The sequence below is a fragment of the Trichosurus vulpecula genome, chromosome 7 (assembly GCF_011100635.1).
Source record: "Trichosurus vulpecula isolate mTriVul1 chromosome 7, mTriVul1.pri, whole genome shotgun sequence".
Lineage (NCBI taxonomy): Eukaryota > Metazoa > Chordata > Mammalia > Diprotodontia > Phalangeridae > Trichosurus > Trichosurus vulpecula.
The window spans coordinates 33794609-33818493 of record NC_050579.1 but is presented as its reverse complement, the minus strand read 5'-3'; the positions used below and the strand labels follow the sequence as shown (position 1 = coordinate 33818493).

Sequence of the window (23885 nt, the reverse complement as noted above, 5' to 3'; positions counted from 1 at the left end):
TCTCCTGCATGGACTTGGCTTCCATTCTAAGAGCCTATAAGGAGATCATCATGTAGAGGGCCAGAGAGGAAGGGCACTGAGGGAGGCACTGGGGAAAGGAAGGTTCCTTTTCTTTGAGACCTCAGACAGGTGGCAGGGGTGGGACAAAGCTGCTTTGGGGCTCTTTCCAAGCCAATATCGAGCTTGTAGTTTTTTTAATCTGAGTCTGGTATTGGCTGGATCCTTTTCTGAATGACCAATGACCTCACCATGGAAGCCAGTCAAGGAGATGCTCTTATCCATCTCTAGGGGAGCAGCCATCTGTGATGTCTGCTGGGATGGGGGCATAATGGGTGATGCTGTCCAAAGGATCATGGAAACTATCCCAGGAAAGATGGAGAGACAGAGACAGAGACGGATGACAGAGACAGCAAGAGAGACAGAAGGGGAGGGAGGGAAAGAGGGAGAGAGAGGGGGAGGGGGAGAGAGAGAGAGAAAGAGAGAGAGAGAGAGAGAGAGAGAGTGTGAGGGAGAGAGAGAGTGTGTGTGGAGAGAGAGAGACAGAGATGGATGACAGAGATAGCAAGAGAGACAGAGATAGAGAGGGACAAAAGGGGAGGGAGGAAAGGAAAGAAGGGGGGACGGAGGTTGAGAGAGAGAGAGAGAGAGAGAGAGATTAAGTGAAGGGCAGCAAAGAGCTGGTCTGCTAGAGGGTTTCCATCAATGTTGATACCTGGCTTTGCCCTTCCCTGGAGGAAAAGTGAAGTGTCGTTGACATTTAGGGGATGAGGTGAATGGGAACATTGCCTCCTTGTCTCTGGATGGTTCTGAGACACACCAAGTGAAGCTGGAGGAGGGAGCCAGCATTTTGAAGGAACTACTTAGTGTCTGGTTCAATACAGTAATTACCTTTAACGACAGAGGCAGCCTCTCCTGAGCTTGGCTAGGGCTCAGGAGCCAAGAACCCAGGGAGAGTGCCTGCCCACCCAGTCTCCTTGGTAGCTGGGCACTGGCTTCAAGCTCTTTTCCTGTGTTTTTGGCTGACTCTGGTCCCAGAGGGCTAACATGTGAGCAAAGAGGCTCAGGCCCTCTTTTTACTGTGAGAAAGAAGGGGGTCACAGGCCTGGGAATGAGAAGGCCTGGCCTGTGGTCGTTGGGAAACTTTTCTTGACCCTTGCTGTTAAAATGGGATTACCTGTATCTCCCTGCTCCCCTCATTCCACAGGACAGAGTTGTGGCAATTTAATGTTGAATAAAGAATCTTAAGGAGAAATGAGCCTCTAGCTGGGAGACCGCCTGGTGCTCTGGGAAGGTCCTCCCCAGGTAGAAATCTGGAAGGGCCAATTTTAGGACTGAAGGCCAAGTTGTCCGGGGCATGAATCGCTATCAATCCAGGCTTCTAGAGCTGCATCTTTTCCTTTCCCTGCTTACTGTATTACCATTTACTGCTCAGTGAGCATCCCCACCATAGGCTGAAAAGGGGCGGGACATAAAAAGAAGGTGGATTTAAAGTCAGCCCTGTGTTCTTTGGGGTCAGCCCATGGAGAGGCAGGGGCATGGGTGGGGTGTGAGCTGGATCTGGAGATGGAGAATCATATTTCTAGGGCTGGGAGGGACACTAGAAGGCATCTAGCCCAATGCCTTCATTTAGCAGTCAAGGAAACTGAAAAAAAACAGAGAGGTTAAGAGATTTGCCTGAGGTTACACAGCCAGCAGGCAGCAGGTCCTCAGACTCCAAAGCTAGCACTCCCTTTTAATTCTCCCTCCAAATACATGTTTCTTGTGTGGTCTAAGGCAAACCACTTCCTGCCTCAGTTTCCCCCTCTGTAAAGTAGAACTAGAAATACCCCTGAAACTCCTCTCATGGGGTTCTTGTGAGAAATGCATTTTACAAGCCTAAAAGTGTCGGGGATAATTATTAGCCTTCTTCATGGTTCGAGGCGGAAGCAGGTTAAAACTGTTAATGAAATTGAGGTTTTGGATTTCTCTGTGGTTTTCCTCTGTCTGGGTGACCCTTCTCCCATGTGACCGTCTGGAATGGAGGATCATCTGATGGGTTGTGGTATGAAGATGATGCCCATGGAATGTTCCAGGATTGGCAGCTGGCCAGCCGGTGTTTCCTGAGCATTCTCTGTGCGCTGATGGCTGCTTGAAGTGCTTCGGATTAATACAAATCCTAATAATGACCAACACTTACCTATAACTCTTGAAGGCTTTTTGTTGCTGCTGCTGCTGTTTTTCAGTTGTGTCCGATTTTTCGTGAACGCATTTGAGGTTTTCTTGGCAAAGATACAGGAGTGGTTTGCCATTGCCTTCTCTGGCTCATTTTACAGATGAGGAACCTGAGGCAGAGTTAAGTGACTTGCCCAGGGTCACACAGCTAGGTTGGATTCCAACTCAGGTCTTCCAGACTCCAGGCCCAGCGCTCTGTGCACTGTGGCGCCACCTAGCTGCCCCAGCTTGGAGGTTTGTAAAGTGCTGTCCCTGCATTATTTCATTTGATCCTCACCACAACCCTGTGAAGCAGAGACTCTTACTCTCCCCATTTTACAGACAGACAAGGAAAGGCCAACAAGAGGTCATAAGTGACTTTTCCCATGGTGACACCACTCAGTAAGTGTCTGAGACAGGACTCAAACTTGGTTCTTCTTGGATCCAAGGCACAGGCACTGTGCCTGCCTTCTGGGAGCATATTCTCTAGACCCCATAGGTGGAATGTTAGAGCTGGTAGGGACTTCAAACGATCATCTCAGTCTAAAATCTTTTGTTTTGCTGAAGGAGAAAGTGAGAGCTTAGTAGCCAAGAGCTAGAAGGGACCTCAGAAGTCATCTGATCCAACCACCCCATTTTGGACAGTGTGGCTTACCCAAATAGTGTCAGAGGTGGGATTTGAACCCAGATCCTCTGCCCCCTGGAGCCCCTGTACTGTGCTGAGATGAACTGACTTGCTCAAAGTCACATAGGAAGTAAGTTACAGAGTCAGAGGCTTCAGACTCTAAATTCAGCATTCTTTCCGTGGCGGGTCGTGGTGATAATTGGAGGACTGATGTACAGATGTACAACCACCACCACCAGAAATGACATGGGAAGGTGGAGGGGCAGCCCATGCTATGGTGGGAAGAATGCCGGACTGGGAATTAGTTAGGAGGCTCTAACGTCTAGTCCTGGCTGTGTCCTGACTTGCCATGTGGCCTTTAGGAAAGTCACTTTCTAGGGCCTCAGTTTCCACCTGTGAAAAGTGAGAGAGTTGAAGTAAGCAGTAGTACCCATAATGCTTTGGTTCTAAGACTTGTGACCTTAGAGGCAGGAACAGATTGAGAATACTTGGGTCCTCACGGAAGGGAAAAAATACCAATTTTAGAGTCAGCAGCTGTAGATTAGAATTCTAGCACAGACATTGTGCGCTTAGACAGGTTATTGCCCGTCTCTAGGCTTCTGCGTCCTCATCCGTCAAATGAGAGGGCTGGACTAAATGATTTCTGAAGTCTGTCAATCCAGTTCATTCATTAAACCAGCATTTATTGAGAGTCTGCTATGTGCAACATGGAATCTGACCTCTTGGGGCTTACATTCCACCTGGGGTGGGTGGGTGGGATGCATTTACACAGCTAAGATATGTCTTACCAGTTAATTTGAGGAGAGAGCGAGCGTTTGGGGAAGGCTTCCCAAAGGAACTGGCCCCTGAGTCATGCCTTGAAAGAAGCTAAAGAATTCTGAGAGGTGGCGTTAAGGAGGGAAAGCCTGTGTGAAGCCACAGGGATGGGAACATCCTGTTATCTTACATAGGAAAAACCAGACTGAGTGCTAAGGAGATATTTGGCATCCTGAACTCTCTTTGACTTGCTACGAACCCGGGCATAATTATCTGCCCTTTCTGTCTCATTATTTCATCTGTCAAATGGGGATGGAAATACCAAGGGGCAGATTTTCTTGTAAGGAGCGGAGGTTTCTTAGAAGAGAAATGTCTTGGCCCCCCTCTGTGAAAGGGAAGAGGCAGGCAGTCCTGCCTAGTAGGGAAAGAGCCGTATCCATCTTCAGTAGCCTTCACGGTGGATCAGGCCCCCACTCCCCATCCCTTGTGTGTTTCCTGTTGTATTGGGTACCCAGGATGCTAGCCTCAGGGGGCCTCTTCATCGCCAGGCTAGTGAGCACTGACTGCCAGCCTCCATGGACCCGTTTCTAGTCCCCACTCCCACCCTTCCCCTCATGCCTGTTAGGGTGGCCAGGTTACCCCTTTGTTCCGTGCTCCAAAGCCCTTTCCTTTCCAGCCTTCTGCTTCCCTCTACAACCAGGCAACTTGGTGAGATGATTGGTTTCCATGGCAACCAGATATAATGTGCCCTCACGCTCTCCCTTCAGACCCCACCCCCAAACAACACACGCTGCTGTGTGCAGTTAGCCTGTTCCCTGCCAACAGAGGTGGGGCTCGGATCAGCTTCTTCATCTCCAGGAATTAGTATTGTCCTCCTCTGTCCCATCAGCCTCATTCCTCAGGCTTGGCCTACTGAATCTGAGCCTTATTTCTTTAGCCCAGTTATTATGGTGACCGTCCCTTGTGTTGAAGTGATCAGCACCATGAAATTGAGGAGTGGGGGGGACCGAGCACTGGGGGGGATAGAGGAGAGGAAAGGCCTCTGTCACCTCTGTCCTCTGGGATCTGTGCAGGCCAGAGCCAAACCCTGGCAGCTCTTGGGTCTCTAAACCCCAAATATAACACTTGAGACTAAGGGGTGATCAGGCACCTCCCCCTTGGTGAGCCCCTCCCTTCCTTCCTGCTTCTCCAAATCTGTGGCGTCCTGGGAAGAGCCCTGGCTTTGGAGTCAAGCACTTGGGTACCAGTACTGGTTCTGCTGCTACTCACCCTGTTCAAGTCACTATACATTTTCCTGGGTCTCAGGGGTGCCCTCTGCAATGAATTAATCATCAAGCATTTATTATTGACGAGGAATTTGGGAGACAGAGATAACATTTAGGACAGTTCCTGCCCTCAAGGGGGCGTGTATGTGTGCGCGCGTGCATGCACACATATAAGTTCTCTCTATATATGTGTATTCTTTCTCTCTCTCTCTCTCTCTATATATATATGTTCTCTGTTTATTCCATATATGTTCTATATATTTACTCTCTCAATATATATTCTTTCTCCTATATATATTCTCTCTACATATGTATTTATATTCTCTCTTTGTATATATTTATTTATATGTATATTTTCTCTATATTCTTTCCATATATATTTATATATATTTCTTGCCCTCTGTATTCTCTCTATGTATATGTGTTTATATCTTCTATGTATATATTTATATATTCTCTTTATACATACTCTATGTATATATCTTTCTATATATATAATTCTCTGTGTATGTATATATTTCTTTCTCTATATTATATATATGCATATATTTGTGCCCTCTCTCTACATGTATATATTTCTCTACATTGTATACATATAGCATATTTGTGTATGTGCATGTATATATATACATATATACCTATACCTGAACCTATATCTATATATTCTCTCTGAAGGGAAACAAAAGTCTGATGACCAAGTTGGCCTGGATGACCTCTGAGGTTCCCAGCTGCTCCCGAGTTCGAATCCTAGCATCCCTCAGGACCCAATGCCTGTTCCTCTTCTCCTTGCAGCCTTCTCCAGTTACTCCCTCCTACACAGCCCTCTGCTCCCTCTCAGAAAAACTCCGGTGCTGGCAGTCAGGGCCACACAGCAAAGCACTTAATTGTTCTATAATTATTTCCCATGTTTTATTTCCTCAAATAGATGATCACAGTTCTGTGAGCACAGGGACATGGTCTTTGTCTCCTGAGGGAGCTGGCATGATATTGGGCAAGGATAGGTCTTCCTATTAACAAGGGGACTTACAGGTGAGGCCCCAGGTGTGTATCTAACCCACCCAAGTTGGGCATGAGCACGTTGTCAGCAGCTGCCCCTACTGATCACACTGACCCATGAGGGACCCTGCTCCTTCCCTCCTAATGTCTTCCCTTCCATTGGACCCAGTTCTTCCAGTCATTGCAGCCTCAGGTCTGAGGATCCAAGGCCCCAGGCCTGGAAGGGACGTTCACCATTGCCTGACCCAACACCCTTGTGTTAGGGAGAGGTAGAAGCTGAGCCTGGAGAGGTCGGGGAGTTACCCAAAGTCACAAAGGCAATAAGTAGCAGTAGCAGGATTTCAACTCTGTTTCCTCAACTCCATATCCATCATTCTTTCTACCATGCTCAGTTTTTCTTTTCCTGTCCCATATAGAACTCAAAAGATTAGGGCCTAGGGCCTGAAAATAAATGTGATCAAATGCAGGCATCCTTCTCTCCCCTCTAGCCCACCACCGTTGTCAATTCCAAGGATTCACCCTGAAGGAGAGAACACTTTTAATTCTGATTACATAGAAACACATACACTTGCATCCTTCCCATGTGGAAGAACAGCAATGGAAAAAATAGGGCAGTCAAAATAAAAGATATTCCCTGCTTCGTGCTGGGCAACAACATAGGTATCTAGTGCTGGAAGGGACCTGAGGGTTCTAATTTAGCTTCCTTATTATCCCACAGATAAGATACATATTATATATTACAGAGAGATTGTGACCTGCCCAGGGTCACACATCAAGTGGCTGGGCAGGGATTTGAACCCAGGTCCTTTGACTCCCAAGTTTAGTTCTCTTGAACTGCATGTCATATGACTTTGCTTCCTGAGGTCTGTGTTTCAGCCAGGTCCCTCACACATATATCTCTTTGCTGTTCTCACTGTTTTCTATGCCCAGAATGTCCCTGGTCCCCCTCCTCTGACTACTGTACTCCTACCCACCCTTTGAAAACCTAGTTCAGAGGGTCTGAGGTTTGCGGCTGGAAAGAATGCTAGAGGTCATCTAGCCCAACCTCTTCTTGTTATAGATAAGGAAGCAGAAGCAAAAAGAAATTGCAATGTAGGAACTAAGCAACAAAACTGAGATTTGAACCCTAGTCCTTTGAGTTCAAATCCAGTATGCACTACCTTTCAAACACCTTTTCTTCCATGAAGCCCTGGCCCTGATCATCCCATCAAGTCGTAGTGATTTTTTCCCCACAAAGAGCTTCACATGGACATTTATTTTCACCTCTCTCCTATATTTTATTATTTTGTATTATTATTTTTGTGTGCCTCATCCCTCTAGTAAAATGTAAGCCACATGAGACTGGGGACTTTCTTACCTAGCCTCTGTATCTCCCCCATGTTTAGATCTCCACATAGTAGTCATTTAAATGTTTAAGTTAACTAACTTTAAAAAAAATCTCCTTTTAGTTCTAGGGTGTTCAAGTAGAACATATTCAATGAATTATTAAAGGGATGGCATGGTGAGCTTGCAGAAGAGGAAGCAGTGATCGGGAGGAGCTGGCCGGGTCATGCCATACTAACCTCATTCTCTCCTTTGGCAAGGGTTACTAAACCTATCACAGGAATGTTGTAGTTATAATTAACCTAACAAAATATTTGATACAAAGTTTCTCATTCTTATTCTTCTGGGAAAGATTTATGCTCTCTAATGGCATAGCTAGGTAAATTTGGAATTGGGCAGCTAGGTGGCAAAGTGGATAGAGCACTGGGCCTGGAGCCAGGAAGAATTGAGTTCAGATGCAGCCTCAGACACTTACTAGCTATGTGACCCTGAGTAAGTCACTTAACTCTGTTTACCTCAGTTTCCTCATCTGTAAAATGAGTTGGAGAAGGAAATGGCAAATCTCTCCATTATCTTTGCCAAGGAAATCTCAAATGGGGTCACAAAGAGTCAGACACGACTGAAACAACTGAACACAACAATTATTGATTCACTGTTCCTTTGGAAGGCGGTCTCCAGGGGGATCTGTTCTTGGGAATGTGAAGTAGAACATTTTTAACAGTAACTTGGATACGGGCATAGATGGCATGGTAATCACGTCGGCAGATGGCACAAAACTAGCTAACGCTGGATGACAAAGTCAGGCTTTGAAATATTGATGGGTAAATGTTAAAAGTCTTACACATAAGTTCAAAAAATCAGCCTCACATGTACACACGTGACTGGGCAGTTTGATTTGAAAAAGATCTGGGGGGATGTTACCAAGGGCAAGGTTAGGTAAGGGGAAACTTCGCAACAACTTGAGGCTTTGACAAGTGGAGTGGGCTGGTTTTGGGGGGAGAGCATGTAGGTTTGGTCCCCTTCCTCACTGGAGAGCACAGGTGGTGTGTTATAATTTTCTGTAGAACTGAATGGTTGAATTTTAGGCCCAGGGCCCTGGGGAGTTTTTTTTTTTCCCTAATCTGGGTTAAAGAGATGGAAGGTATCACAGGAATGTCTGGGGGCGGTAAAGATGGAAGGCCTCTTTAAAGCCCACAGGTGGGCCCTGAGCAAGCCATTCAAAGTGGTTTTCCAGTGATTCCCGAATAGGGGCATCAGAATGTTCTCCCTTCCCTTCATGTCAGAGGTAGGGAACTCTGGGAGAGGAACATTGCCTGTCGTGTTGACTTGGCTGATGTGTTGATGGGCTTTGCTGAATCATTTTTCTTTCTCTTTGTTTGAGGCAGGGGTTCCTAACCTTGTTGTGTGTCGTGGCCCCCTCCATTGGCTGTGTGGTGAAGCCTGTGGTTCTTTCTTGGAATCATGGTTCTAAGTGCACAAAGTAAAATACATAGAATTACAAAGAAAACTAATTATATTGAGCTAAGTTTATAAAAATATATTTTAAATTTTTTCATATAGTTCACACCCCCTGAAATCTGTGGACCCAAGGTTAAGAAGCTCTATTATGAGCGATGGCTCTCTAGAACATGGAGAAGGGGTGAGCTATATGGGGAAATGTTGTTCAGTCATTTCCGTTGTGTCTGGCTCTTCGTGACCCCATTTAGGGTTTCCTTGGCAAAGACACTAGAGTGGTTGGCCATTTCCTTCTCCAGTTCATTTGACAGATGAGGAAAGCGAGGCAAACAGGGTGAAGTGACTTGCGCAGGGTCGCACAGCTAGTAAGTGTCTGGAGCTGGATTTGAACTCAGGAAGATGTATCTTCCTGACTGCAGGCGCGGCGCTCTGTTGCGCCACCATTGGTAAACATAGGCAGTATAAAAACAAAAGAGAGCAATAACAGTTTTAAAGGGAAAAAAAGATACTTCATATCCTACCTTGGACCTGTCTCAAGTACTTGTGGAGTTAGGACTCAGGGAGTTTGGACCCAGTGACCATCTCTTGGGCCCCCAGACCCGGGATGACCCTTCAAAACATTCCCTTGTGCAACTCAAGCTGAGGGAAGTGAGAAGTTCACCCCTCCAGGAGGAGCATCCCTTCTCTTCCCTTCTCTTCCTTCACTACCAGCACTGGTTGTCTTGATTTCAGGACTGGTTGAGTTTCCTTTGGGCTCCCCCCAGATATAAAGAGGGAGTCCCAGGTCATCTTGGATTGTCTCTTGACTTCTCTTAACTCACTGTCTGCACATTGAGGGTCTTTCAGGGGACCCTAGGAAGTTGAGGGGCTAGCGCAATGGTTATCTCAGATGAGACGAGAAGAATATTTATGTAGCACTTCTAAGATTTGTAACATACTCGATATGTGACATCTCTTTTGATCACAAGTAGCTTCTCTCATGTCAATAATGGTTTATGAAATAAAAAAAAATTGCCATCTCTTTGAGGGAGGTTCTATTGTAATTTTAGGGTTGAGAGGTGATGCTTTTCTGCATGACGATGAAAATAGCCCTTCCCTATATCAACAATATAGGATGACTAGGTAACCCTGTAGATAGAGTGCCAAGCCTGAAGTCAGGCAGACCTGAGTTTAAATCTGGCCTCAGACACTTACTGACTGTGAGACCTTGGGCAAGTCACTTAACCCTTTCGGCCTCAATTTCCTCATCTGTAAAATGAGCTAGAGAAGGAAATGACAAAACTACTGAAAAACAGCAATATTGACAATCCTTTATCTCTTGCCTGGAGAGTGGGATTTCTTTCCTCCCTCCCTCCCTCCCTCCCTCCTTGCCTGCCTGCCTGCCTCCCTCCCTCCCTCCCTTCCTTCCTTCCTTCCTTCCTGCCTGCCTTCCTTCCTCCCTCCCTCCCTCCCTTCCTTCCTTTTTTCCCTTCTTTCTTTCTTTTCCTGAGTTCCAGTCCTGCCTCTGAACTTCTGGGTGCTCTTTAAGAGTGTAAATTGTCAAGGACAATGGTAGCTGGCAAAGATGCTGGAGTGCTTTGCCATCTTCTTCTCCAGCTCATTTTACACGTGAAGAGATTGAGGCACACAGGGTGAAGTGACTTGCCCAGGGTCACACAGCTAGTCAGTGTCTGAAGCCAGATTTTAGCCCAGCAAGCTTGGCACTCTATCCACTGTGCTACCAAGCTGCCTATACTGTTATTATACCCATCTTACAGAAGAAGAAGCTGAAGCTAAGGAGGAGTTAAGTGCCCTGCCCCCAGGGGCACACAACTAGTAAGTGTTCAAGGCAGGATTTGAACTCAGGTCTTCTAAGACTTCCAAGTCTAGCACATGATTTACTCTACTACCTAGATAATGTCTGGTGTTGACTGAGAGAATCATTTGAGAGTTCCCCATACCAATAAAATCACAGCTTTGGGCCTTATCCTTATACCCCTTCTCAAGCAGGGCTAGAACCATTTATATGTTTGACATAGTCAGCCGTGGTATTATACCTTTTAGTATAGACACGCACATATACTTTTAATAAAAGGGGGTTTGTTCTGTGAAGTTTGGATTCAGTTAAAGAACCGCACTTAGAGACCTAGAGGGCCACATATGGCCTTGAGGCCACAGGTTCCCCAGCCCTGGAAGGGGCTTCCGATGATTTTTGGGCTCCTCCCCCATCCCTTGGCTTTCAGTAAACCTTCCCATCCCCCTATTCAGTATGAAAGAAACTAAATTCTCGAGTTTATCCTTGTATATGCATATGAGAAGTGGATTAATTACAATTGGTTAATATGATTATTTATCAAATGCTCCCATAGCTCCTGAAAAGCTTCTCAGACTCCCTGAGGGTGGGGTAATGGTAACCCAAATTGGAAAACCCTTGGTGTTAGTAGAAAGAGGAACCTTGGAATTGGGAAAGACACATAAAATAATAGTCTTGGGAATCGAGTGATTATCTGAGTCTGACACTTATTAGCTGTGTAACCCTAGGTAACCCTCAGCCTCAGTTTCCTCACCTTAAAATAGGGATCGTCATAGCACCTATCCTTCTGAGGATCGAATGCGATCACGGGTATAAAGCCCTGATGGATTCAACCTAATTGAACTTCAGGAAACAACCATAAGACTAGCTTCCATAAGGTTTCTCATTAGACTATAGGCTCCTTGAGATCAGGCACTGTCTTTGGCCTTTCTTTGTATCCCTGGAAGGGCTTAGCACAGTGCCTACTCTATAATAAGCACTTAATAAATGTTTGTATATATTATCTCATTTGAATCTCTCAACAACCCTGCAAGGTAGGTGGTATTACTATCCCCCTTTTACAAATGAGGAAACTGAGGCTGATAGAGAAAGGATAAGTGACTTTGCCAGGTTCATACATCCAGTAAGTGTCTGAGGACAAATTTGAACTCAGGCTTTCATGATTCCAAATCCAGGGTTCTGTATACTCTGCCACTTAGTGGCTATTAAGTATAAGGACTGGGGGAAAGGACCAAAGATGGAAAATATGAACAGCTGCTTTCTAAGAAAATGGGGATGGGGCCCATATAACATGTACGGGGTATAAACAATTTATTATACACAGTAGAATGTGATGTGGTAGAAGAGAGCCCTAGTTGGAGGGTCATGGTCATCAAGGAAGGATTCATGGATGATCCCAGATAGAGAAATGATGAAGGTGGCACCCAAACCTTGCCTTCAAGGCAGAGGAGTTCAAAAGGCAGTGGGAAGAACGGGCTGCTGTTCTGGGTGTTGGGGATTTCACCCATGGCCATACAGAAGGGAGGAAGGCAAGAGGAGGAAACAGGTGCGGGTCCATTTTGGCTGGGGTGCAGAAAAGTGGGTTGGAGCCAGATTCTGGAGGACTATAAATGTTAGACTAAGGAGGTGTTTGTTTGGTTTGGTTTTGAGTGCCCTATGATTTTGGCAGCTCGGAGAAGGCTGAATTGGTGTTAGGCAAGACTAGGGCAGGGTAGCCAGTTACAAAACTGTTAAAGTCCAGGTCATGGAACGAGGAAGGTTTGAACTAGGTTGGTGGCCCTTCATTAGTGGAGAGAAGGTGGAGAGATGGACTCTATATTGGGGAGGTAGAATTGACGGGACTTGCCAACTGATTTGGCAGGGGAGGGTAGGGAAGAGTGGAGAGTCAGAGAGGATCATGAGCTTTTATGTGGGTGGTGGGGAGGAGAGCGGGCACTGTCATCAGAAACGAGGAAGCTGAGAGAGGTGTTGGGAAGGAGGCTCCAGCTTTTGGATGTTGATTTCAAGTTCCTGCTGTGACATCCAGGTGGACATTCCTGTCCTCTGGCAGGTGGAGATTCAGGCCTGGCTCTTTGGGAGCGATTGGGGTCTCTAGGCTGCCCCAGGAACCTCTAGCTGATTTTCTTTCCAATTCTAAATCTACAAATTGCTCTTTTCCCCTTTTCCTTTTCCTTTCCTTTTTGTAAGGTTTGTCTTTCCAGGTAGGGGAAAGATAGGTTGGGAAACAAAGGTGATGCAAAATGAATAGAAAACAACCGAGATTTTAAAAACAAAATTAAATTTATAAACCGCTTAAGACCAGAAGTTTTCACCTGGCTGGCTTTCCGACTTCTGTCCTTGGTGGATTGGGACATCGGGGAAAGGCTTTGATCTGCCCGCAAAAGGAAGCTGAGGACATTTAACAGATTGTGTTACCCGGGCTGATAAGTGGGAGTAAAGAGGCGGGACAGTGGGGTTGGGGAGGATCAGTTAAAAACCTGGATGAAAACAAAATGATGAGGCGAGATAAGGAGTGAATGTCACAGTATGCCTTTGTCATTTTTTCACCTACATACTATCCGGCCTGATTTCCATTTACTTTTTCCTGTCCCTTATTGACTATAGGTTGTATACACCATCGATTTATAGCTGGAAAGGACCTTGGCGACCATTGTTAAATTCTTTGTTCGGGCTTTCACCCTGATTAACAAAGCACAACTCAGGAAAAGGAGAATTAAATGAGTTGATTAAAAATATGTCAAAGTAGCAACACATTGGCACATTGATCCCTGGAGATCAGCAAGTGATTCAAGATGGAGCCAGCTTTTATTGAGAACTTTTGAAATGAGATAAAGACAATTGGGATTGGCCCATGTCAGCAGAAGGGAATGGACCACGGGCATCTCAGCACCTCCCCAGTTGCTGGGAGGGGAGGGCTAACTGGGAGGTAATACAAAAGCTGAAGCCTGAGTGACACCTCCCCCAAGACTGATTTATAAGCTGGACTGGCCACAGTGGGTCATTGAGTCAGTATAGCTTTCAATACTGCCTTAGTCATAGCCTTTTATTTTAAAGGTGAGGCCCAGGAAGGTTAGTTATCTGGCCAAGACTACACAGGTAAGTTAAGAGAAGGGATGGGATTTGAACCCAGGTCCTTTGACTCCTAATCCAAGCTCTGTTTAACTTTAGCTTATCCCTAGTGATTAGATCTAAGTCTTTCAAGTAAGTAGTATTTATTAAGCACCTACTATGTGCCAGGCACTGTGCCAGATGCTGAAAGAACAGGGGTCCTCAAGCTGGAGCCTAGAGTCTGAGGACATACTAGGAGTTTTCAGAGGAGCAGGCTTGAATGGTAGTGAGTGCCAAGTGCTGGAGGAGCAGACTTGGAATCCAGAAAACCTCAGTTCAGATCCAACACCCTGTGACTGTGGGATTCAGGGCTTCATTAGGCAACCTTCCTTGGCACTTTGAGGTTAATCCTTTAGTGTCCTATGGGTGGGTAGTACATATCCCCTTTGGGGGGCACTTTCTATAGGGGTGCCTCCCATCTCTTGGGGTGTGCAGATAACTTGCCCTGCTACTATTACAGCTCAAGAGAAGGGGACCCTTCCATTCAGCCTTCCTTTTTGTGCTGTGGAGGGATGATGGCCATCCCCTTCTTGAACAGATCCACACATTTTCTGTAGCCTTTTTTGGACACTTGTAAGCTCTTCTCTCCTACACTGTTCCTAAGGTTCAGAGCCTGTCTGTGGTTGGTACCTCCTTCCCCCCAATTGTTTGTTCTATTTCTTGTGTCTCTTGAGTCACTGTCCTTTCTTTATCCAACTCCTAGATATCTACGACTTATCAGACCCCAACCTTATTTTGGAGGCTGGGGTTGGTGATCATGAAATCCATGGGTTAGTGGAAACCTGATCCAAGTTGACAGAGACTTCCCCATCAAATCCTGCCTTTGAGACACAGTAGCTATGTTGTCTTCTGCAAATCATTTAATATCTCAGTGCTCCAGGTGACTTTTCTCCCAGGCATTTTTTACCCACCCCCAGCCAATTACATGGTGATTCTTAAAAAAAAAAAATATATTGCTAAGCAGTGGCCAGTCTACATTGGTTAGAGGGAGTTTCCTCACCAAGAATATATCATTAATGTCACCGATCCAGTCCAGAAGTCCTCATCTGTAAAATGAGGGTGACCTCAGTGGTACTGTGAGAGTCAAATAAGAGAGATAGATGAAGCATTGTGCTCACTCTTTGTCAGGCACTGGTCTAGCTGGTCATCCAGTTAACCTCTCTGAGGCTAGAAAAATCCTTATTAAGTTCTTACTTAGGGGCTAGCACTGTCCTAAGTGCTGAGGATACAAATACTAGCCAAGTCTCTGCCCTCAAGGAGCTGCACCTCAAGGTGCAAAAGGGAGTTGAAAAGGGTAGGGGGAGGGGCTTTTCTTCTCTGTCAAATGGGCCTCTGTTTCTTTACCTGGGAAATGGGAAGGCTTTGAATTGACTCCCAGCTCTAAATCTGGGAATCTATATTGGGTCTTTCCTAGGCAGGCCATCCCTGGCATGGGCCCTTCCTGGCTGGATATAGTTGTGGATCCCCCAGATTGCTACTGGCAGGGGATCTTTCTGTGTTCATTCAGGAACTTCTTGGTGGGTCCTTTTGACTTTGAAGTCTCTTCCCCTGGCAGCCCCTCCTGCTATTACCATCTCTTGCTATTCCTAGGAAGCAGGGCACTGCCAGAAATCTCCCATACTGCGCTGGTGAGCAAAGCCTTTGTCACCAAGGGCTAACTTAGTCACCCAGAATCTTGGTAGAAGGTTCATTTTCCCCCAACAGGCACAATTTGTCCCTAAGAACTGACTCTATTTTCTCCTCATTATCTTCTAATTCCCCTTCGCCCACTCAAAGACATGACCTGGTGAGTTGTTATTGGGGTTTTTTTCCTCCAGAAGGGGACACCTACAGGTAATCTTGATATGGCAATAAATGGCCATTTGTTCAGCCCCAGAGGAAGGATGGAGGCTGAGACTCTGTATTATGGCTCCACAGCTACCAGACTTCGCCCCTAAGCCCCAGCCAGGGAGGCTCAGAGCTGTGTGCAGATGCTGGCATGGGGAAGGGAAATGGGAACAGAGTGCCCCTGCCAGAGAGGTTTCTGCAGCCCAGCCCCTTCATTAGCCTTTCCTAGGCTGCTGCAGTTAAAGAGTAAGCCAGTGGAGGAGGGGGCCTACCTGCCCAGTAAGCAGGCCTATTCATTTAGCAAACGTTTATTTTAAAACAAATAAACCCACCCCCACACACACAGAGTTTTGAGTGAATAAAGAATTGTTCTTGGAGTCTCAGACCTGGATTCAGATCCTTGCCTCTGAAACTGTGTGACCGCTGGCCAAGACATTTAATGTCTCAGTGCCCCAGGGAAGACAACAGGTTGCAGACAAAGTCCTGATCTGTATTGGGAGAGGGAGTTTTCTCACCATACAATTAAATCCCAGGCCCATCCCCATTCCTATATTTTGTTTTTACATCCACATATATCTCAGCCCTGTATCTTGTAACATAGACTAGGATAATAAAACAATGGTTTCGGAGCTAGAAGGGGTCTCTGATGCCATCCCTCTTATTTTACAGATGTAAACTGAGGCCTTAAGATCACCATAGGTAGGAAGCATCAGAGACTGGATTGGAACCTGGGTCCTCTGAATCAGAAAGAGAGAAAGACAAAGAACAGGAAAGGAAAAGAACAGAGCAGTTCAGGAAAAAAACACCCACAAAACCAGAGTCTGACAGCGTCTGCAACCTAGAACACCTTTCGTCCCCCACCTGTGTGGTTAAAGAAAGGATGAGGTCGTGCCAAATTCTCCAAGCCATACTTGGTCATTAGAATTCTGCAGCCTTCATCGTCATTCTGTTGTTGCTCTTTCTTCTTCTATTTCTGGAGTCTTTGTGTATGTTGTTTTCCTGGTTCTCAGCACGTCTTTCTAAAGTGCCCACTGCATACGAGCTCCTGCACTAAACTGGGGATAAAAAAACAAAAAGGAAAAATTGTCTCTGCCTTCAGAAAGCTCACACTCTGCTGGGGGATGGACCACGTCCCCAGATCAGTAAGGAGGAGGGCAAGAACATGGCAGCTGGAGGAAGAGGTGATGGGGACCTGAGCTCTGGCCTCAGAGGCCAGCTAATCCAATGCCCTTCCTTTACAGAAGAGGAAACTGAGGCACAGAGCGGTCACCAAGGTAGAAAAGTGTCAGGCAGGATTTGAACTTTTAATGGTTCAGTTCCATAGTTACTGCTTTATCCGTCCTATTCATTCTGCATCTAAGCTGAGTTTTGATGGAAAACAAGGATTCTTGTAGGCAGAGGTGAAGAGGGGGCCTGTGAGTATATCCTAGCCACTGCTCAGCCCAGTGAGACCCCCTCCACCCCATTCCTTGAGTCTCCCCACTCGATGAACAAAAGGGCCAATATGGCCCTTCCTCAGTTACCCTGTTCTATGAGGAAGCCTCCATTTTCCCTGCTTCATCCAGCCAGAGCATCCTTTGCTGGCCTTATGAAACTGCCTTCTGAATAGGAAATGACTGAGAATCCTGTTTCCCTCAGATGTTTAGATAAATGTTTGATGAATAAATGAGTGAATGATGAGTGAGGACTTTCCTATGACTGGGCTTTCCTCGCTCCTTCCTGGCTTCGTCCTTTCCAGGTCTTTTCCATGGGCTCTGTTGGGAAGAGCCAAGGGCCAATACGGTCTAGTTTGTGCCTTTGCCCTCTGCTTTATTCCTATCTCCATCTTCCCTGTAACAGGATGGAATACTTCTGGGGAGAGGGGGAGTGGTGAGAAAATCCCGTTGCGTGTGTGCCCTGAGAAGGCCAAGTTTAATTAGGCTTCGTGTTCCTCACATGGAAAATGTTAGGGAAGTGGAGGCCCTTGGCTGGGGAGAGCAGTGGCACCCTGGCTGCTTGGTGAAGAGGGGGAGTAAAATTTGCCACCTTTCCTGAAAGTGTCCACTGGGCATGGGGAGCTGGGCTTGTGGTGCAGAGACCTTGGCTTACTTGTGGGGAGCTCAGTCTTGGCCTGTTGAACCCTCCCGCCACCTACTCTTCATATCTGAGAGCTCCCTAAGACTCAAGACTCGTTTCAAATGGTCTCCAGAGTTTCTTGTAGTGTTAGCATGATCAATCGTAGAATCATAGGCTTGTGAACAAAAATGGATGGAGAAGAATATTGTCGTTTGCCATTGTATGTGGGATGCGAACAGAAAAGTGAGGCAGCTTCTGCTTTCAGGGAGCTTGTGTTCCTTTGTAGGGGAGATAGCACATGTAGGGAGGGTTCAGCTACAGAGTAGATCTTGGAATCTGGAGTCCTATAGGTTACAGTGTGGTGGGGAGCCTGGAAGACCCATGACCATTAAGCAGGGGATTCTGCGTTCCTTCTGGCAGGCATGGGGGTGGAGAGGTCATTGTTAGGAGGAGAAAATTGGCAGGGAAGTTGGTTGTGGAGTCTAGGGGAGGGGCAGGGAGGCCCTGCTTGGCATCAGTTTCACTTAAGCGCCCCCACTCCCTGGGCACTCCCACATGGGCTCTGTAATTAAGGCCAGAAGCTACCGTAGGGACCATAAAGTTCAACAGACACATTTTACAGATGAGCCTGAAGCCAAGGGAGCGTAAATGATTTGTCTCAAGGTCACACAGGTAGTGAGTAAGATCTGAGCCTGGGTTCTCAGACTCCAAATCCAGCACTGTGGTACAGTGCTGCCTACCAGGCAATCCATGAACGAGCATTTATGGAACACGGTAGGTGCTTAATAAATGCTTGTTCATGGATGGGAAAACCAAGACTAAAATAGGCTCTGCCCTCCAGGATATTACATTCTGTAAGGGGAAACAACACACATGTGTAAGTATGGACAAAGTGAAAACAAAGGTAATTTCAGGAAGAGAGATTAACGTTTGGAGGGATTGGGGCAGACCTCCTGCAGGAAGGAGATGGTATTTGAGCTGAACTTTAAAGGAAGCCTGAGATGGAGTCTTGACTCCCTCAGGTAGACAGCCTTTGAACCAGCTAGAGAAGAAGAGGTGGTAACTTCCCTATTTCCCATCAAGACTGTACAACCTTCTCACAATTCAGCATTTAGTGATTCAGGCCATTGCTGTCTCCCTTTGCCTCCCCTAGAAAAAAATGAAAGATCTCCAAGCAACTCTGCAGGCCACAAGGCACATGCTTGTCTGCCTTATAGAGGATGGTGGCATTGTGGTCCCTGTGGTGGTTTCATGCACAGAAGCTCTAACTCGCATGCACTGCTCAGGCCTGCCTCCCTCCCACACATTCCAGTCCGAGGCTTCAGTAATAACTGGTAACAGCATGAAAAGAAGCCAGAAAGAACACAGATGCCCTGACAACTTAATGGTGATGTTTGGGGCTGAGGTGGGGGGAGAAGATAGGAGATTTGGAGCAGGTGCAGCTGCTGAAGAACAGCCTGGAGGTGTCTCTGAGCTGCTCCACAAGTATTCAGAGACATCAGTGAGTGGTGATGCCTGGGCTCAAGCCATCAGCATTTATTAGGGGCCTTCTCAGTGCCAGGCACCTGTGCCAAGTGCTGGGGCTGCAAAGACAAAAGAGAGAGAAGCCCTTTGCCCACAACGAGTTTACATGGGTGGTGAAAGGAGCCATGGAAGATGTGAAGTATGGGGTCAGCATTGATCTTGAGTCTGTTAGCATGGGTTTGTGCAGTTAGAGGGGAGCATGTATCTGCCTGCTTGGGAATCTGTGTTATCAAATCAAGGAAATCTGGCCTCCTTAGTTGCCTGAAATTGACTTGGGCCACCTAGAAAAATTTTTTTAAAACTGTGTGCCATGGGAAAAACCTTGGGTTTGGAGTCAGAAGCCCTACTGTCCACTTACTAGACGGGTGATCTTGATAGGGTGGCTTCATCTCTCTCAGCCTGTTTCTTCTGTGAAATGAGGGTTATTGAGGAGTCTCTCATTCAGATAGGTCCCTTTGGTCAGTGATGGACTTACCAACTCCCTTCCCTGGCTTTGGACAGCCTGTCCTCATCTCCTCCCCCTCTTCCCACACCACCTTAGTCCTAAACATCCCTACAAAGCAGCTGAGACATCTGTGTAGTGTCTTCTGTGTTATACTCAGTATGACTAAGTGCCCCCCTGTGAAGTGGTAACATCTCCATAACTCAGGTTAACCTGCTCAGTGGGGTGTGAGATGCTTGGCTTTTGGCCACTTACGCTGTTGGGGGGCAGGGGCAGAAGGCTGGGCACTGTCCCAAGTCACCAGGCAGTTTCCAAGATTGTTGACTCCTGAAAAGTGCCCATGGCTCCAGTATCCAAGGAAAGGAGCCATGTTTTTGTTAAGTTTGAATCTTGGTCACAGACATCATATAGAAGTGACCTGGGCCTTCATTCATGGCATCTGGGGGCATCCAGGTGGGAGCGTGCTCCTAGTTTGTACTGGGAGTCTAAATATCCCTTGAAGGAGCAGTCATTTGAAAGGAAAGCAACCACAGTGTGATTCCTAGCCTTGCTAGAGGTTGGTAGCTGACTTGTTCTTTATAAATAAAGGAGATATGGCAGGTCTAGCTGCCCTGCAGGAGGGGACTTCATCCTTGGGGGTCCCCAGGGATCAGACCCATTAACCCTTTCAGCACCAAGCTCTTGGACAGCTCCCACCACCTCCTGTTCTCACCTCTTATCCCTGCTGTTTTGTGGGTAGGGAATCTGGGCCTGTAGTTTAAAAGGCTGAGTTGTGCTGGCAGCAGCAGTTAGGGGGTTAATTGCAGCTGAAATGCTCCCTTGTCCCCCTCCTTCTCCTGCTTCTTCTCTAAAGGAAGCTTATGGTGAAATTATAGAACCAGACCTGGCTTTTGAGGACCCTACTATTAAGCACTGGCTCAGCTTGGCCACAGAACCGCCCCCTCATCCCCATCCTGTAGCCCCCTGGCATTGGAGCCTTGGTACCCTCTCTCATGGGGAAAGGTTTGAGGGAGGTAGGAGGGCTGATTTAGGGATGGTTCTTGCTTTCTCCCTCACACCCAGTCCTAGTCTTGGCCCCCCAGGGGGGACTGGGCTCAGTCTAGAAATGACACCAGGAGGGGAGGGGTTCAGGAAGTGACATCGCTCAGCCTGCCCCCGCCTCCTAATTCCCTATAAAAAGCAGAATGGTGACTCAGAGAAGAGAGTTGGGAGCTTCCTGCTTCTTGCTCCTGCTGTTAATTTTTAGACTTGGAATTAGGCAGGAGGCAAAGGAAACGGCAGCTTAGAATAAGCGTCTGACATGTCATTAAGCGGGCGGCTCTGACAATGCTACCACCGCCTGAGTCTGAGCAGCCTCTGAGTGTGCAGCGAGCCCTGTGCCTTCTGGGGCTCTGGGGTCCGGTGCAAGGGGGGGCCCTCTCACGACTCAGCCCTAGTCAAGGGGGCTGGTGAATGGTGTGGAGTGAGCCATGGCGGCAGGGGGCCGGCGTCGGCGCCCACTGCGCTACCCTTCACTGGCAGCCCTGGTAGAAGATTCTCAGTGGCCTTTCTTGTTCCTCGTCACAGACTTCAGCTACGGAGCCGACGACTACGACGGGGAGGGGAATGAGGAGCAGAAGGTGCCACCCGAGGGCTCGGAGACCATGCCGTACATCGATGAGTCGCCCACTATGTCCCCTCAGCTCAGCGCCCGAAGCCAGGGGGGTGGGGATGGCATCTTGCCCACCCCCCCAGAAGGTTTGGGACCTGTGGTAGGTGACTCCTTTCTTTTTCTTCTTTGGAGAGCGGAGAGTGCATGGTTCTTAAAGACTGGTAGTTGTCAGAAATGTTTGGGGACGAAGATGGCTGAAATCTGTATTCAGGCTTCCATTAATATCTGTCTGTCAGCCTGTCAGCTGTTGCATTTACTTGGGCTAGTATGTATTGAAGGGGTCCTAGAATGACACCTTCCTTGAGATAATTCCCGTTCCTTCTGCCCAGTTGCTTCTCTCTCTTCCTTTTGCTCCCTCTTTACATATCCCCCTTCTCTCCTGTCTGCTTCTCCTCCCTGTGGTCTGTCCCTCCCCCCGCCCCCGTCTCTGTTTCCACTCTGTCTGCCTAGCTTCTCTCTCCTGGTTGCCCCATCTTCCCTTTTCTCATTCCCTCTTACCCCCTTTCTGAAAAGGAAGAGAAAACTCAGGAGGAAATGTCACACCAGAGTTTAGACTGACCTTTCTGGACCCCTGGGCTTTTATCCCCTTTGTGTGTGTTCGTGTGTGTGTGTGTGTGTGTGTGTGTGTGTGTGTGTGTGTGTGTGTGTTGTGGTGTGTGAGAAAGACCGACTGAGACTAAAACATCCTGAAGACAGACGTGGTGATGGGAGGTGGGGGGACCTGGAGGCCACCTTAGACTTTCCTTCCCTGGAGTTGGACAGATACGTCTCCCTTGGTAGGTGGCTTGTGGTGATTGCTGTCTTTTGGCCGTAGGCCCCTTCTTTCATTCTAATGCAGGAGTTCTTAATCTGGGGTCCCAGAATGGTTGAGATCGTTGGTAGGTTGTCTCCTCTGTGTCTTCTGCTTTAGGAGAAGGGTTTGTGGGTCTTCAAGGGCTAGGAATTGTCACGGATAGATCAACTTGGGGTCAATCAACTTGGATGGGAAAAAAAATTATATATTTTTACTAACGTAACTGAAATTTAGCAATTCCTTCTAATATGAATTTTAAAAAACAATGTTATTCTGAGAAGGGTTCCATCAGGTTCAGCCAGCTGCCAAAGAGGCCCGACCCATGACATAAAACAAGGTTCGGTACCTCTGCCCTATTGGGGCTGCCTCAGGATGTGCCCTTAGAACCTTGCAAGATGCCTTTTTGCTCATTTCTCTAGTCGCTGTCCTGTTTGTGTGCGTGGCTCCAACCTGTTCAACCTCTAGGAGCTAGAAAGAGAATCTCACTGGGTTGGGCTCACAAGAGCCCCTGGTTGGCAAGGGAGTGGGAGGGGCGGGAAAATCAGGGCCTATCCATATCTTGCTGTGTACCCCTTCCCTGTTGCTACTGGGCTCTCTTCTCTTCCCCTCCTTGGAGTTCGCGCCCCCTCTTCACACGCCCCCTTGCTGGAGGTTGGCTGTTATAGCCTTTGGCAGCAGTGGCCTTGACAACGGGCTTTTCCACTTGGGGGAAGCCACCATGTTGTCATAGCAACTGAGATCCAATGCAGACAACCATAGAAATGGCACCGAGTGCCTGCCAGGCGTGATGAGAGTTGGGGGGGGATGGATATTGGAGATGGGGATTCATACTAACAGTCAGTACAGGAGGGGGTTACCTTTAGATGAAGGGGGAGATAAGATGCTGGAGAGCAGGAGTCTGTTATCAGTCATATTAGCTTGGTAGAAATGAGCAGGGCTACTGATGGGGTAAGGGGGAAGGCTGATCTCTGTGGCCTGAAGCCATGCCAGGCAGGCCTCAGGGGCTCATTTACCATCCCCACCCCCAAGCCCAGCAAGTGACCCTTCTGGTTACCCCTATTCCCCAAGCTCTCCTTGAGCAGCTAGATTCACTGAGTGCCAGAGAAGAAAGGATTCTTAGAGACCATGGAGTTAATCAGTAAACAGTTATCAAGCTCCTACTATGTGCCAGGCACCGTGCTGGGAGTCACACAGACAGTAAGTAAAGTATGGAGAGGCTGACTACAGGTATGTAGCAGACTTATTGGTGTTTGGTGTGTGTGTGGTGGGACATCAAGGGGGACAGTCAGAATGGTGGGGGGAGGGAGACAACTTGAGAAAGGGCCGGTTCTGCTTTCTTCCACACACAATGGGAGCCTGACACATGTTTGCTGAATTGAATTAACATCACAGGGTCATGGCTTTATTTCTAGAAGGAAACTCAGAAGTCATTGAGCCCAGGGCCCTCATCTTATAGGAAGGGAAACTGAGGCCCAGAATGGGAAAGCAACGTGCTTAAACTCTCACAGCTAGTGACTATGGTAGAATTTAAACCCAACTCTTCCTGACTCCCAAGACCAGCATTTTCTCCTAGCCTAGATCAATCCAATCAATATTTATTAAAAGCTTACTATGTGCCATGGGCAGTGAGGTGGCTCAGTGGATAGAGTACAGGCCTGCAATCAAGAGGAGTCATCATTGTGAGTTCAAATCTGGTCTCAGACACATACTAGCCATGTGACTCTGGGTAAATCACTTACCCCTGTTTGCCTCAGTTTCTTCTTCTGTTAAATGAGCTGGAGAAGGATATGGCAAAGCACTCTAGTGTCTTTGCAAGAAAACACCAAAGGGGGTCACAAAGAGTCAGACACAACTGAAAAGTGAGTGAACAACAACATGTGCCATGCAAAGATTTGTAGATAGGCATGGAGGGAAGAGAGGGGTGAGGAGGAGGTGGGGGGAGAGAGAGAGACAGAGACAGAGAGAGAGACAGAGAGAGAGAGAGAGAGAGAGAGAGAGAGAGAGAGAGAGAGAATGAGAATGTGGGAGAGAAACAGAGATAGACAGAGAGACAAAGAAACAGAGAGACACAGAATGGGAGAAA

At 47.3% G+C, this 23885-nt stretch overlaps 1 protein-coding gene across 3 annotated transcripts in view; it reads left to right on the top strand.

Annotated features, from left to right (window-relative positions):
* Window positions 1–23885, top strand: part of ABR (ABR activator of RhoGEF and GTPase) — a 294763-nt gene that overhangs the window by 101673 nt on the left and 169205 nt on the right. For all 3 annotated transcript variants that reach the window (XM_036766139.1, XM_036766142.1, XM_036766140.1), the window contains exon 2: window positions 20925–21109. In XM_036766139.1, coding sequence (XP_036622034.1) covers window positions 20925–21109 — 185 coding nt within the window. The remainder of the gene's footprint in view (window positions 1–20924; window positions 21110–23885) is intronic.